The sequence below is a fragment of the Gymnodraco acuticeps genome, unplaced genomic scaffold (assembly GCF_902827175.1).
Source record: "Gymnodraco acuticeps unplaced genomic scaffold, fGymAcu1.1, whole genome shotgun sequence".
NCBI classification, from domain to species: Eukaryota; Metazoa; Chordata; class Actinopteri; order Perciformes; family Bathydraconidae; genus Gymnodraco; species Gymnodraco acuticeps.
The window spans coordinates 2524810-2538972 of record NW_022990135.1 but is presented as its reverse complement, the minus strand read 5'-3'; the positions used below and the strand labels follow the sequence as shown (position 1 = coordinate 2538972).

The following is a 14163-nucleotide window of genomic DNA, read 5'->3' as shown; positions in this document are numbered from 1 at the left end:
GGCTGTAATCCATGCACACTGATAAGACAGCTGCTATCTTAATTAGCATCACCCTGTGAGTGCTATTCAAACACTGCTGCTCATTATAGCAGTCTCTCCGCTTTACTTCCAGAGCAGTGAGTGAAACAGAGGATCTGTTCTAAGCCGCTCACATCCTGCCTGTCATCCACACCAGTGCAGCATTCCTAATTGAAATATTCAATAATAGTTCCGGGGCAGATAAGAAGAGCTTTCACTTTCTTCTTATCGCATTGTTGTCTCTTCGTCTTTGTATTACCCAAAAGCCGCAGTCCCCATTTTCAACATTTTGCTCAAAGTTTCATTTTCCATCATTTTGCTTCATGTATAATCATTTGATTTGTTTTGGTGCTCAGGTTCTGGCAGACGCCGTCTCCCGCCTGGTCGTCGACAAGTTCGGCGAACTGACGGACAACTTCACGTCGCCGCACGCTCGGCGGAAAGTTTTGTCAGGGGTCGTCATGACAACAGGTGATTTATTTCGTGTCAGTCAAACCCAATGGAGCTGCAGCATTATTTGTCTTTAGCTGCATTTTCATTGGGGATGGTCACAGAACACCTGACTCAGCAGTTTTATGTACGATGTCAGGACTTCTTTCCTTTGGCGTACAGGTGCCGATGTGAAGGAGGCTCAGGTGATCTGCGTTTCCACGGGGACAAAGTGCATCAACGGTGAATACATGAGCGACAGAGGGCTGGCTCTCAATGACTGCCACGCTGAGATCGTGGCTCGCCGCTCGCTCATCAGGTTCCTGTACTCGCAGCTGGAGCACTTCCTCAGGTCAGTCACACTCACACTCTGTGTCTACACACGGCTACAGTTCTTACCACAATAGGAAGAAGCAGAATTTTGATTTAGAACGTTTGTGAAATCTCAAGGAATATCAGAGAATCAAGATAGTTCTTACAGCTTAATGTGCATCAGAATCAGGTTTATTATTTGGTGTATAATAATAATTCTAGAAATCTAATTTTATTATCGGAATTCTGTCTTTTATTTTAGAATTCCCAAATGTTTAATTGGAACAGCTGTGCAGTTTTGCTGTGCATTCATCCCTTTTCGTCTCCTGCATGTCAAACCTCCCTTAATCTACGTGTCTCCAGTAGCCACGAGGAGGAGCAGCAGAAGTCCATCTTCATCCGGTGTGACAGCATACAGGGCTTCAGACTGAAGGAGAACGTGCAGTTCCACCTGTACATCAGCACGTCCCCGTGTGGAGACGCTCGCATCTTCTCCCCGCACGAGGCCGGAGTAGAGGGTACGCAGGAAGAATTATGATGAAGATACATGAACATAATTTGCAAACCAAAAGATCTAAAGTGTATTCTTCCCCCCCCCCACTCAGATTATGGGGATAGACACCCGAACAGAAAGGCCCGGGGACAGCTGCGCACTAAGATCGAGTCTGGAGAGGGAACCATCCCGGTGCGCTCCAGCAACACCATCCAGACGTGGGACGGGGTCCTGCAGGGGGAGAGGCTGCTCACCATGTCCTGCAGCGACAAGATCGCCAGGTGTGTGTTGTATCCCGACCCTCACACACACTGTCAGCAGCTACACTGTCAGCAGCTACACTACGTAGCGATGTTCCTGGGACTAAAAAAGCCGTTTGAGTCTGAGCAGTTGAATCAACATAACCTCTCACGCAGCTTTACCTTGCTGCCCTGCAGACACTCTTGAGGTGTTGAAGGGTGTTTTAGAGCAGACCACTACGATCTGATGAGGATGTGCACGTGTGGAGAGGATGAATGATCTCCGTGTCGCGCTGCAATCACTCCAGCTCGGGTCCTCGGGGGGCCATCAGGCCGCTGGAGCTTTGATTAGACCACTTGATGAATCGCAACCAAGCCATAACAGCTCCTGAAACAGCAATGTAGACATCAGATCATGTAGTAATCTTTAGGTCACACCCAGGACGGGTCTACATTCTGTCCCCAGAGTCAAAACTAAACATGTAGAGGCAGCGTTCAGTTATTAAGCTCTGAATATCTGAGCTATAAAAAGAAACGTGCCTTGCCTTGCCTAAACCTTTGGGACTTACTAATGGGTGTTTGGTCCCCCTCCAGGTGGAACGTGGTGGGATTCCAAGGCTCTCTGATGAGCTACTTCACGGACGCCATCTACTTCTCCAGCATCATCCTGGGCAGCCTGTACCACGCGGACCACCTCTCCAGGGCCATGTACCAGAGGGTGACGGAGATGGAGGAGCTGCCCCCGTCGTTCAGCCTGAACAAGCCGCTGCTCAGCGGTGAGACACACTCCACCATGATCCCACTCATCTGTCCGCACACATCTGGAGCTCCTTCACTGAAGAGCAGCGAGGGTTTGATGGGAGATCAGGGGGGGTCAGAGGACAGGGTCTCAGGCAGATAGAGTAAAGTATGTTAGGAAGACAGGAAATTCAAAATATTTTAAGTTTACCAGTCGACAATCACCAATTTAAATTAGGACTGTTCAAGATTATTAATAAACTCAAAATGTCCTTTGTGAGCTATTAACTGTGGGGTCAAAATGACGCTATTTGCCTCTGAAATATCTAATGGGAGTATAAAATGATGTAAAAATAGTGAGTTAAATCCATCCCCTCTCCCCCTCAGGTATAAGTAACGCGGAGGCTCGTCAGCCGGGGAAAGCTCCGAACTTCAGCGTGAACTGGACGGTGGGGGACCCGGGGCTGGAGGTGATCAACGCCACCACAGGGAAGGACGACCTGAGCAGACCCTCCAGACTCTGTAAGCACGCCCTGTTCGGACGCTGGCAGCGCCTGCACTGCAAGGTAACACCACCCCCTCCGGGACCCCCCTCCCAAACTCCGCCTCTCTCATTCACACACCTTTATATCAGGACGAGCCACTTATCTGTGACTTCTCCTTCATCTGCTGTAGGTTGGATTCTTAGATCCCACCTGCCAAGTGAATACTTATAATTGTAAATAATATGTTTTATATGATGCTGCTTTGATTCCTATGTTCTGCCACTAGTGTGTGTTAAGTTTCAAAGCTCTTTCCGTGGTTGCTAACAGTACAGAATCATTTTACAAATCAGTCCATTTACCATTTATCCTCTTAGCTAAGTGCTTTTGTGACTTTTTAATCATTCTTGTTACATATGTTTTATTTTGTGCCCATGTTTTATTTAACCATAGTAAAGTAAGAGATCATCTACAGCAGGGGTGTCAAACTCAAGGCCCGGGGGCCAAATCCGGCCCGCGACTTCATTTCATGCGGCCCCTCAAGAGCTTGCAAAGAATATAATATGTTTATTATACGGTTACATGCCGATTTACAGAAGCACGTTGCCCATAAACTACATATCCCACAATGCATCTCAAATTTGACTTTTTTCTTAGAATTTGCCTTTTTCTCAGAATTAGATTTTTTTTAAATCATTTTGTAACATTCTCAGTGAAAAGACCTGCAATGATTTGCCCTAGACTTCTGCTTTCAGACATAGTTAATTATGAAGTTATTACCCTATCCGATAATAATACAATGCAGAGGCAATAATGTCATATAATACATTATTTTATATATATTAAATATTTATATATGTATTTTGATATATTATCTTAAAGTTACAACCGGCCCTTTGAGTGCAACCACTATGCTGATGTGGCCCGCGAAGAAATTGAGTTTGACACCCCTGATCTACAGACTATTTTTATTAACTTGCCTCTTTTTTTAATACGTAAGTCAAGTTTCTTATCTGCACTGTCCGTTAGCTGTAAATGTCCTCGCTGCTGGACAACTTAATCCTTTTCTGATTCTGATGTAGTTTCATTATTCTCACAGCTAACGTGTGTTCTTTGTGTGTATGCAGCTGTCCTCCACGCTGCGGATCAGCGCGCCGCGGCCCATCAGCTACAGCGACGCCAAGCTGGCGGCGGTGGAGTACCACGATGCCAAGCAGTCGCTCTTCAAAGCCTTCCACAAGGCGGGCCTGGGCGCCTGGGTGAAGAAACCCATCGAGCAGGACCTGTTCTCTCTCAACACTTGAGACAGGAAACAGACTGCTGCTTCACTTCCTGTACGGGGAATCCTCCGTGTGCGTCGTCATGGACTGGCCTGAAGCTCTATAGCTCCTCCCTCTGCCAGCACAAACTTATGCAACTTTAAATATGTAAAAACAGACATTGGGAATGGAAACTCTTTAGCACTTGTTTGTATAAAAATAGGGATGTATTTCTTTTGCATGTGTGATTATACCAAATTGATTCAGTAGAAGGTTTGTCATCGTGTGTCGGTGTTGTGATACGTTGGAAAGGTCCTCCTAAGGGTTGTTTCTGCTTTGCTGCAGTTCTTACAAACATATTTCCATTCTTCTCAGAAGTCTAGAATGACAGGAAAGACTTTAGAATGCGATTCTACAGATCCCCAACATGTGGAGTCACAATCCTGCAACATTAGGAAGGCATGCATGTGAATGTGTCTGTGAAATAACACACAGCTTCCTGTTTTAAAGGCTTTTTCAACAGCTACATTTGGTCTAGGTGTACCTGATGGGAGCCAAGGGGAAAACACCATGTTTGTATGTAATGTATGAAAAGGAGTATTGTGTTATTTCTCCTTTAAAAGTTACACAGTGTCATTTTAAAAGTGACGGCACTATAAGGATGGATTAAAGTGGAATCATAATATATTAGTTTTTTAAGTCAAGGTAGCTAAAAAGTTCATATACCTTCACTTTTTTCACAATACAAAAAAAGATCAGGTTATTTTGATTTGGTTTGCAGTAAAAACGCGAGGTATCCATCGAGTTTAAAACAAATATTTAAATAGTACCCCAGCACATTAAACTACTACTAGAACAAACATGAACAATCAAATAAATAAACAATAAATGAATAGGTGTTGCTTTCACAACAATTAACAAGTGATAACATATATTTTTATATTACTTCACTCGGTAGAAATTGAGAATAGATATGTGTCATTTGAGCTCTCTGAAACGGTGTCACAACTTTTTCTGGACTGTTTAGTTGTTCCTATGTGATGTCATGATGCATTTGAGTACGATTAGCCTCTTTCACATCCGACAAACCAATTAAAGTCTCTTGTCGTGTTGCACTAGATCAGGGTCATGACCCTTATGCAATGAAACTCAACAGCAGTGATGGTCCATATGCAGCGATGCAGGAGTGATGTCACTGTCACCACCAGTAAAAGCTCACCAAAGATGTCAGCAGATGACACTTTTTTTATTTTCTCTCTTGTTTTACACTCATTCAGATGTACTTTTGTATTCCTGTGATCTGCCTCTATGTGGTGTTGATGTGTGATGTTCAACTCTTTCAAACCAAACAGACCTGTGTCCTCGAAAGCACCGAAATGATCTCTACTCCATGTCCTGATCTAGCTTGTATTTAGAACTGTGTTTTTAATGTTGTAAATTCCTTTTTCTGTCATTTTTATTTGCTGTTAATCTCCTCCAAACACACACAGGGCATACTTAACCAGTTGTTTTCTTTTTAAATCTTCCTGCTTCTATGTATTGCTGAAAATGTGTCTGACCTTTGAGCATGTGCAGACCTGTTCCTCACTCCAGATTGGGCCCTCTGGGTTTTTAGAGGGGTTTCCAAAGGGAGAAACTGTTTTCTCCATTGCCTGTGAGGTAAAGCTGGAGTGAACGGTGCACATGTTGGTGCTGGGTGAGCCTCACTACTTTACATGAACAGATGTGGGGCCTGATGCATGAGCTCCGCCTGTAAAGCATGAGAACTATGAATATAAATATGTAGAGTCAAGTCACTGAGCTAGAGATTTAATAAAATGCTGTTACAGTCATGTGGATGGTTGTCTGCTTTTAATTGAGGCCACTGCTTTGGTACCACCACACATTGGGACTCCCAATGTAGGTGTGGTGGTACTTAGAGTTACATTTACTGTACTTAATTACCTAAAATGTTGAGGTACTTTACTTGAGTATTTTCATTTATATTCTACTCCAGTTTAAAGGGAGATAACACAATGCATAATAATTCGTTTTTATACTTTAAAGTAAGATTTTGAATGCAGGACCTTTACTTGTAATAATTTGACAATAATATATTGGTACTTCTTTCACCTCGTATTATGACATTATCAATGCTATTTTATTTATTTGCGCAATTTATCAATACAATACACCTACAGCAAATATAATACAACCCACTCAAGAGCCAGAAATATGAAGCAAAAGAAAACATTTATTGTGAAAAGCACAACTTTCTGTTTCACAGCATGACAGTCAAGGTGTCAAAATGATGGCGTTTAGTTAAATCTTGCTGCCTTGCTTTTGTTGTTTCGTTGTCTATTTTAAGCTTTTTTTGAGCGCCATCTCCACAGACGCCTGTTAGTGTGTCCTATCAGCCTGCAGCACCTGTGCAACATGACAGAGGAAGATAATCTGTGTGTGGATTACCTGTCTTCTGCAGAACCAGGGAACAGACCCCTGCAAAAACATGCTTTGCTATATTGACCGTTTTTTGGGATGTGTTTTTGCCAAAACCTCTGGCTCCATTCCTCTTCCTATAGGTCACAAACAAGAGCAAAATTCGGAACAGGATTTCCAGGCAGTGGGATTTGAGCTGCAAATTAGAGAAAATAGAAACTGCTTCAAAGTGAAGTGGGATTAGTGAAAACAGCTCTTTATACTTCTCCACCTTCCCCATTGTATCTGCAAATTACGTTCCCTGGCTAAGCCTCTGACATGGGCCATAGAACAGGCCCTGTCCTCTACACATTTTAATACTTGGGAAGTCATTTCTTAGCAATTCTGTTCTGCTCTGATGATTCCAGATATATCAAGATATATCTGCCCTGCTGGCGAAGAGCTACTATCCACAATTAAAATCAATTGACTAAAAGTGCCCATTGGTAGTTGATACAATCACTGTTGGTTTAACTCAGCAGATTAGATTTGCACTACTTTCTGAAAAATACCGCAGTAGACTATCATCTTGAAGCTGAAGAAGCACATTTGGAGCAGAGCCGGGGTGTCTCGTCCCCCTCCATCAAACTCTGTGGCTGGGTGGTCCACCCATTAGGACATCTTCTCATTTGTCGCGGCTCGTTTCCCTGGCGATCAAACCCCATTAGCCACTTAATGGGCCTCTGCACGAACTGAATGTACATACAGTAACGCAGCACTCAGCAGACAAGCATAAACTAATCCCACCACCTTCTTATTTCCAAGTATATATTATGGTAATATTATGACTCGGAGATGATTTTCTTCCCCTTTTGTCATTGTCGCCCTACATGCTGTCTGACATTCGTCTTCCCTGGACGTGAGGTCTCGCTGTGGAGCACCTACTGTACCTGGCCCTAATGTACCAGAGTCTCGTTTTCACGGATCCAGAGAGGAAAGGTCACCAGCCTCTGTTCCTGAATAGAGGCAGCGAGAGCCTGGCTACTCACTGTGTCCCCACATACATCAACTCCACTGAGCAGAACATTTAAATGGGAATGTAGGCCTTGATGGAGTCGAGGGTCCCATTGACCTGTGCTGTATGATTTATGGCGGGTGATTACGTTACCTCCATACTACCTGGACCACTGAGTTCATCCCAGGCTCCAACTCAAGCTTAAAAAACAACATCACTTAATTGGACTATTTATTACCTGAATGTAAACATATTGATGTACATGGACTATTGTGTCATCATACTGTGTGATGAATATGGTTTTATTATAGCCTACTTTAGTTTAGTTTCTCGACCTTTAAGCTACACATCAAAATCACTCCCTCCTTTAAATAGATTTAGCATATGTGCACATTAATGAGGATGAACTGTTTGAACAATACAGGGAGAAGGCAGTAAGATTTAAATACTGTTGAGATATTTGTAGATGTTGCATTGTGCAGACGCGCTGAGACATGTCTGCCATCCTGTGGTAACTGGTGTTTAGTGCAGCTGTATTCATTCTGAGAACACAAAATCATTTTTATTGAATGACCATGTACTTGGTATCAAAATTAATGTGATTTTCTTTCAATATGGCTAAGTTCAAGGTTATATCTTTGTGATATACTGAATAAAAGACTTGTGTACATCCAGTGCCTTAGAAAGAGGAAGGCTTTAAAGTTTAGGTAAAACCTTTTTGGCAGTTGGTACCACACGCTGATTGGTGAAGGACTTAAACGGCCACATCCCATTGGTTAAGCACGATGACGTCAGCGCGCAATTGTTTGAATCACGGAAGAGCCACACATGAAACGTAAATGCCTGACATAAACAGTGAAGTTACGCTTATTAGTTCACAAACATTGACTGTATAAAGGTGCAAAACTATCGGACAACTCTGCAGCTGGTAACGGCGACACCAACAATGGTAATAAATAATAATTAATGTCGTATTTTCATTCATAAAGACCTCTTGCAGGACCAGACACACTGCTAATATGAAGTGGTACCTTGTAAGCTACAGCCAGAAGCTAACCGAGCTAACTAAGCTAGTAAAGGACGTCAAAAGTAAAGTAATAAAGGGTCATTATATACTAATATTATTAGACCTTTGTATAGGAACTGCATATCAATAAGCTATCAGCTGGTTCTTCATTTCTGTTTGTTTTTGTCGGTTTAAACTCATGGAAAGCTACTCAGATCTAAGTAGTAATGAAAATACTATGTTACAAGTAGAATTTCTGCTTTCAGAATCTTACTTAAGTAAAAGTACAAAAGTAATGGAATCCTAATGGCCTATTTCAGAATATTGCATATTAAATAACTTAATTATTTATGCATTAATGTCTCATAACTGGGAAAGGTTGAGCAAATTAAATATAAAACAACAGTAGGATATGTTAACCTATATTTTTAGGTTACCATATCATTTTTATATCTTAGTTGATTTAATTTTGCATTTGCTAATAATGTGAATCTTAAGTAAATATAAAGCTGTCAAAAAGTGCATCATTGGCTTCCAAGATGTAGTGGAGTAGGGGTATAAATGTGCATAAATTGAAAATACTCAGGTTAAATGAAATAATACAGTACTTTATAGCATTCCACCGCTGCTGAAGAGGCGTGTGTGTGGAGGCGTGGATCGCCTTTCATTGCTGCCTGTAGTTCAGCCCTCCAGCTGGAAGACCTGCAGACACTTTGAGTTGTTTCTGCAGTGTAAGACATGGACAGCAGGAGAGCTACTTTGCTGCCAACAAGAAATAAGACATATGTTTATCTGTGGACTTCCAGGCAGTTTCAGGTAGAGCTCAGACGTCGTCAACAGCTTCACATTGCTTTGTAATGTTTGCTTGTACATTGTGTTGTGTGTGTGTTTCAGGAGGAGCAGGCAGAATGGGATGGGGTGAATAAACTTCTGCAGCATCACGGATTTAAGCCTGTGTATTTTGCAGATCCTGTAGAGAATAGGAATGTTTCTGGTAAGAGGCAATAGCTCCCATCTCTTGTCAACATGTCTGAGTTTACATAAATGTATTGAATTTAATTTGTCTATAAGAGAGATTTGCAGATACCTTTTCTTTTGGAATAGACAATATGTATATGTTGTGTGAATCTTCATGTGTCTTTAGATCTGATTCTGCTTGACAAGAAGTCTGCTGGTGAGATGAGGATGACTATGAGGACGATGCTCACAGACTCGGACAGAAGACAGGCTCTAATCCAGGAGCTCATCAAGTCCAACAGCGAACTCAAGTTAGTCAAACTGCCAACCAATTCATCCTGAAATGTAGAGGTTTATCCCAAGAGAGAAGCATTATTTTAAGTACCATTTTGACATCAAATAAGATATTTGTAGTCAAACAGGAATCCGTTTATTAGCTGCATAAGGTTAAATATGAAAATGTCATTATATAAAATAGCATCATCCTCCTGGAATGTATGGAATTAATGAGATTGATCTGAAACAGCTGAGGGTCTTTCAGTGTACATGCCTGCAGTAGATGTTACTGATGGTGTCCGTATCTACTTAATAATGCATAAGCAGACCACCTGTCCTCCTGCTATCTCATCTCATCAGAGGAGTTTGACAGAGATACAGCTCAGTGCAGGTATGAACACTCAGTGGGGGTGGGGGGCTGAAGGCCAGGTGGCTAGTGGGCAGAGGGAGAGCAGCTGACTGGAACACTGCTCTTATTTCTCCACAACACCTCCAGGGCAAGCAATCGTTTGAATGAATTTACTGTATGCTATGTCAGAATGCTTTTTGTCAACATCAGACATCGGCCAATCGGCTCGCTGATCACTGAAGCTAATGTACTTGCAGCATCTTGCTTTTTAGAATGTAACAATGCACTTGTTTGATTGTTAGAGTGAATCTTGTGCATGTGTGTACACTGTGTAGAGAGGAGGTTCAGGAGCACATGAGGGGGGCCGCTCAGCAGTCTCAGAGGGCCACAGAGCTGGAGGGGCTGCTGGACGTGGTGAGGACCAGGGTCCAGGACCTGGAGGACCGTTGCCTCAGCAAGGCCGTCCAGCAGCACAGCCACACTCAGCAGCAGCAGCAGGTAGGTCCACAACACACAATGATGACAGACATATATGAAAATAAACTAATAAATGGTGAATATTGTCAATTATTAGCTTCAGTCAGAAAACATGGTCTGAGAGAGAGATGTTTGTGTAGAAACTGTGTCAGGTTCTGGAGCAGAAGCTGTCCAAGCAGAGGGAGGAAGCAACCGACCTTCAGAGGAAACTCTATTTCACCGTCAAAGAAGAAGAGCGACGCTCGGCCCGACAGAGCCAGACCTTCCAACACATCTGTAACAAAGTCAGCCAGCAGAACTCCCCCGCAGACCAGCAGTAAGAGCCTGACACATGCACAATAGCTTTTAAAATTCATTGAAATGAGATGTGATGAGTTGCTCCTGGTTCTTCTCTCTGCAGGGTGTTGGATGTGATTGACTTCTATGAGACCAAAATGAGTCAGCTGCTGGATGAGCTCAGGTAACATCCCCCCCAAAATCTGACCCTTTTATTACAAAATACTTTAGTACATAGACAACAAGACACACTAACGTTCTTTCCCCCAGATCTGTGAAAGGACAAGGTTCTCAAGTGGCTCATCAGACAGGAATCAAGAAGACATCCAGCAATGTGACTCCATCTTTCAAAACTATTCTCAAGGTAGCCTGACATGTGTGTTTTTCATATTCTCTCACTTAAAGCAGTACTTGATGCTCTTGCATTCCTTCCAAGGCATACCACGAGCAGCAGAAGGGAAGCCAACGTGAAATAGAAGAGCTAAAGAAGGAGGTTGAGCGCCTGAAGAGAGAGTTGGATACAAGGTGTGTGTTCATTAAGTCTCCAGCAGAAGTGCTTTGATATGAGTAATCCCACTGACGGTGTTCCTCTGTGTAGGCCCACACTCAAAGAGGTGAAGTTCTACAAACACAAGCTCCGCCGGTTGGAGGGCTCAATCAAACACAAGAACCAAAGGTAGGAACTCTAAGGAAAGTCCCGTAAGGCACCGCTCCGATTTGCTGTTTCAAAAAGCAATATCCATCTCTGTTTCGTAGCAACACCTTTCTTGTAACTGAACCCCTTCAGTAAACCATATGCAAGCCTCAGTATCCAGTATTTGATCCATTTATTCCATCTGTTCAGTTCTCCTAAAGAAGACATCCCTTCAGATATCAGTGAGAACATCAATGACCAGGGCAATTTAAGTGCCTACTATCACCATGTAAGCATACTGTTGTCCTTTTTTCTTTCTGTTGTTCACTCCTCCTAACAAAACACAACTAACTGTGTTTTTCTTTCCTCACTACCAGCTGTTACACGATATTAAATCGCTGGTGTCTGATCCCAACGCGCCTCTACGCCTGCACAGAACCAAACCGTCCTCCGTTGAGTTTCACACCATCCTGCCCACACTGGAGGGGTGGGCCCAGCAGCTCCACCTGCTGGAGGTAAACTCCACCTGCCCACCACTGTAGGACTCACCTTCACCTGATGTTTGACCCCTGCGCATTGCATAACCCTGTGTGTTAGCCACTATTCTTTCTGTGTTCAAAAAGCACATGTCTACAATGCTTTTTAAATGACTCTCATTTGTTGGTAGGATCTGCAAAGGGGATTAAATAAACTGAGTGTCAGACTGATGCCCTGGCAGCCCTCTGATGGGGGCCATGCTGCGTCAGAAGTGGTGAAGATGGAGGACATGATGCTGCTGGTGGACACCATGCTGGAAAACACCGCAACTGATGATGAGAAGGTACAACACTGCAATACTTTTATACTACCTACTCAAAATAAAGCTGTCTCTCATTGGGTGTCTTTGTGGTGCTGTTTGTCCTGCCAGGTGCTCAGGAGCCCCACCCGCTTCACCCTGGGCGCCATGCTGTCTCACTTCCAGAAGCTGTTTGACGTGGGCTCGCTGAGCGGAGTGTACCCGCGTATGAACGAGGTGTACAGTCGGCTGGGAGAGGCCACCAACACCATGAGGAACCTGCGAGACGTCCTGCAGCTCGGTGGGCTTCAGCTGGAATCCAAGCTTCATATATTCCTCTCTGATACAATGGAGATAAATAGTGTTTTCTTTCCCTATCAGACAGCAGGGTTCCTCCTGCAGAGGTGGTGAACCGCGTGGCCTCGCTGGTGTCCTCCGCTGAGCACACCGCCGGACTCCATGATGTCCTAGGAGACGCTGACATTGACAGGTTCATACATTTGGAATATGAGCTGCATTTTAAGGCCAGGTGTGTACAAGGTGACAGTAACCCAAGATGCTTTTGTTTTCCAGTATCATCGTGAAAGTGAAGCAGCATGAGGAGTTCTTCCCTGCTTTCCATGACCTCATTCTGGATATTTTACACACTCTAGGTAATATAACACAATGCAACACGTATTCCACATTAATACAGAGAAAATATTCCAGCAAAGAGAAAAATAAATAAAGCATCAAAAATGTTGACCACCACTTATCATCACTCATTTCTTATATAAATACATCAAAAATAAAAACCTTGTGTGTGTATTCCAGGAGTGAGACACTTGGACGACATCCTTCCAGCTCTGAGGTCTCTGAAACACACAGACTGACGCTCTGACTGCTGTGGTGTGTGCGTAATGCTTGTGGTTTTTGTTTTTAATTAAATTAAATATTTTGTAAAAGATGACTGAAATATGGATCATTTATTTATCTACTGCACCAGCAATAAATTAGAAAAAGGTATTTTGAAATGCATTGCCTGGAACATCTCCAGTAGATGGCAGCAGTAGATGGAGTGCAAAGCTATGAGAGGCCGTCTAGCTCACAACTCATACTTGGTCTTACAAACATTATCAGAATCTCACACATACACCATTAAACTCTTTTATACATATTGCTAAACACTTTTACACGCACAATCATACTCTCTTTCACACACTTTTGTCTGGGCCATAAATCAAACATACCAAACTGTACTTTCTTAGAAACACTATTATTCCCACTTACATACAACATCATACTACAATATAATACTCTAGTAGTGTATGCAAGATGGAAAACTTTGTGTGTGTGAGAAATAATGATAGTGTATGTGAGAGAGGAATTGTATGTAGGAGGGTATTTTAGTAGTGTGTGTGTGTGTGAGAGAGAATGATAGTGTATGTGAGAGACAATGCAGGGTTGCGGTCGAATAGTCAGTTTCTCTTAGGAACCTTCCTAACGGAGTGAAATGACCCGGAAGTCCCTCAGTGGCAGCCATGATAAGAGCCGTTCCAATATACACAGTGATAGATGTTAAGGACTAACGTTTATAATAAATACATTTGTATTTATTTTAAGATATTTTCATACAATCATACGTATTGGGATCATTTGTATTCATGTGGACCGGAGGGAGAGGGTGACGAGCATAAGTTTAACTTTCCTTTTTTATTTCAATTCCAACTTTGGTCATGAAGAATATGTTTCTCTGTTGTCCACGTTCATAAAGCATAAAGCAACTGCAACAGAGCACGGTGCAGAGTCTCTAGATGAGTTTACAGTAGTCCCTCGTTCTTATTACTAGTACTTAATAGTACTTATTATTCGGCCTTTCATTCACTGCTATTCTGTTGTATGACTATTGTTATTAACATGAAATACTATTCCCTCTTACATAGGTTATTATTCTGTCTTACATACTTTGTTTACCGATTACACACATACTACTATCCTCTTTCACATACACTATTATAATGTTCTATTAGATTATAGTTGTTTGTGAAAGAG

The 14163-nt window shown here is 42.6% G+C and overlaps 2 protein-coding genes across 3 annotated transcripts in view; both read left to right on the top strand.

Annotated features, from left to right (window-relative positions):
* Positions 1 to 5803, top strand: part of LOC117546609 (double-stranded RNA-specific editase 1-like) — a 32079-nt gene extending 26276 nt beyond the window's left edge. Inside the window, exons 6-12 of one of the 2 annotated variants that reach the window (XM_034216896.1) lie at positions 375 to 489; positions 631 to 799; positions 1126 to 1277; positions 1365 to 1533; positions 2086 to 2267; positions 2617 to 2795; positions 3839 to 5803. In XM_034216896.1, the coding sequence (XP_034072787.1) occupies positions 375 to 489; positions 631 to 799; positions 1126 to 1277; positions 1365 to 1533; positions 2086 to 2267; positions 2617 to 2795; positions 3839 to 4015 (1143 nt within the window). In that variant the 3' untranslated portion in view covers positions 4016 to 5803. Of the gene's footprint in view, positions 1 to 374; positions 490 to 630; positions 800 to 1122; positions 1278 to 1364; positions 1534 to 2085; positions 2268 to 2616; positions 2796 to 3838 lie in introns of both variants that reach the window. The other variant, XM_034216895.1, reaches the window with a different exon arrangement.
* A 2391-nt stretch (positions 5804 to 8194) lies between these two features.
* cep70 (centrosomal protein 70) lies at positions 8195 to 13087 on the top strand. The gene is made up of 16 exons (XM_034216909.1): positions 8195 to 8331; positions 9283 to 9382; positions 9533 to 9656; positions 10306 to 10468; positions 10588 to 10763; positions 10848 to 10907; positions 10994 to 11087; positions 11160 to 11248; positions 11322 to 11399; positions 11568 to 11646; positions 11735 to 11872; positions 12025 to 12177; positions 12265 to 12433; positions 12514 to 12622; positions 12706 to 12785; positions 12946 to 13087. Exons 1-16 carry the CDS (start codon positions 8329 to 8331, stop codon positions 13002 to 13004), a joined length of 1674 nt encoding a protein of 557 aa, XP_034072800.1. The 5' UTR covers positions 8195 to 8328; the 3' UTR covers positions 13005 to 13087.
* The last annotated feature ends 1076 nt before the right edge of the window (positions 13088 to 14163 follow it).

What these genes read in the sequence shown, in the direction of transcription:
- cep70 (XM_034216909.1), top strand. An exon ending in CTTTCAAAACTATTCTCAAG is followed by an intron (nt 11,088 to 11,159) that starts GTAGCCTGACAT and finishes ATTCCTTCCAAG; the next exon opens with GCATACCACGAGCAGCAGAA. An exon ending in GCGAGACGTCCTGCAGCTCG is followed by an intron (nt 12,434 to 12,513) that starts GTGGGCTTCAGC and finishes TTTCCCTATCAG; the next exon opens with ACAGCAGGGTTCCTCCTGCA.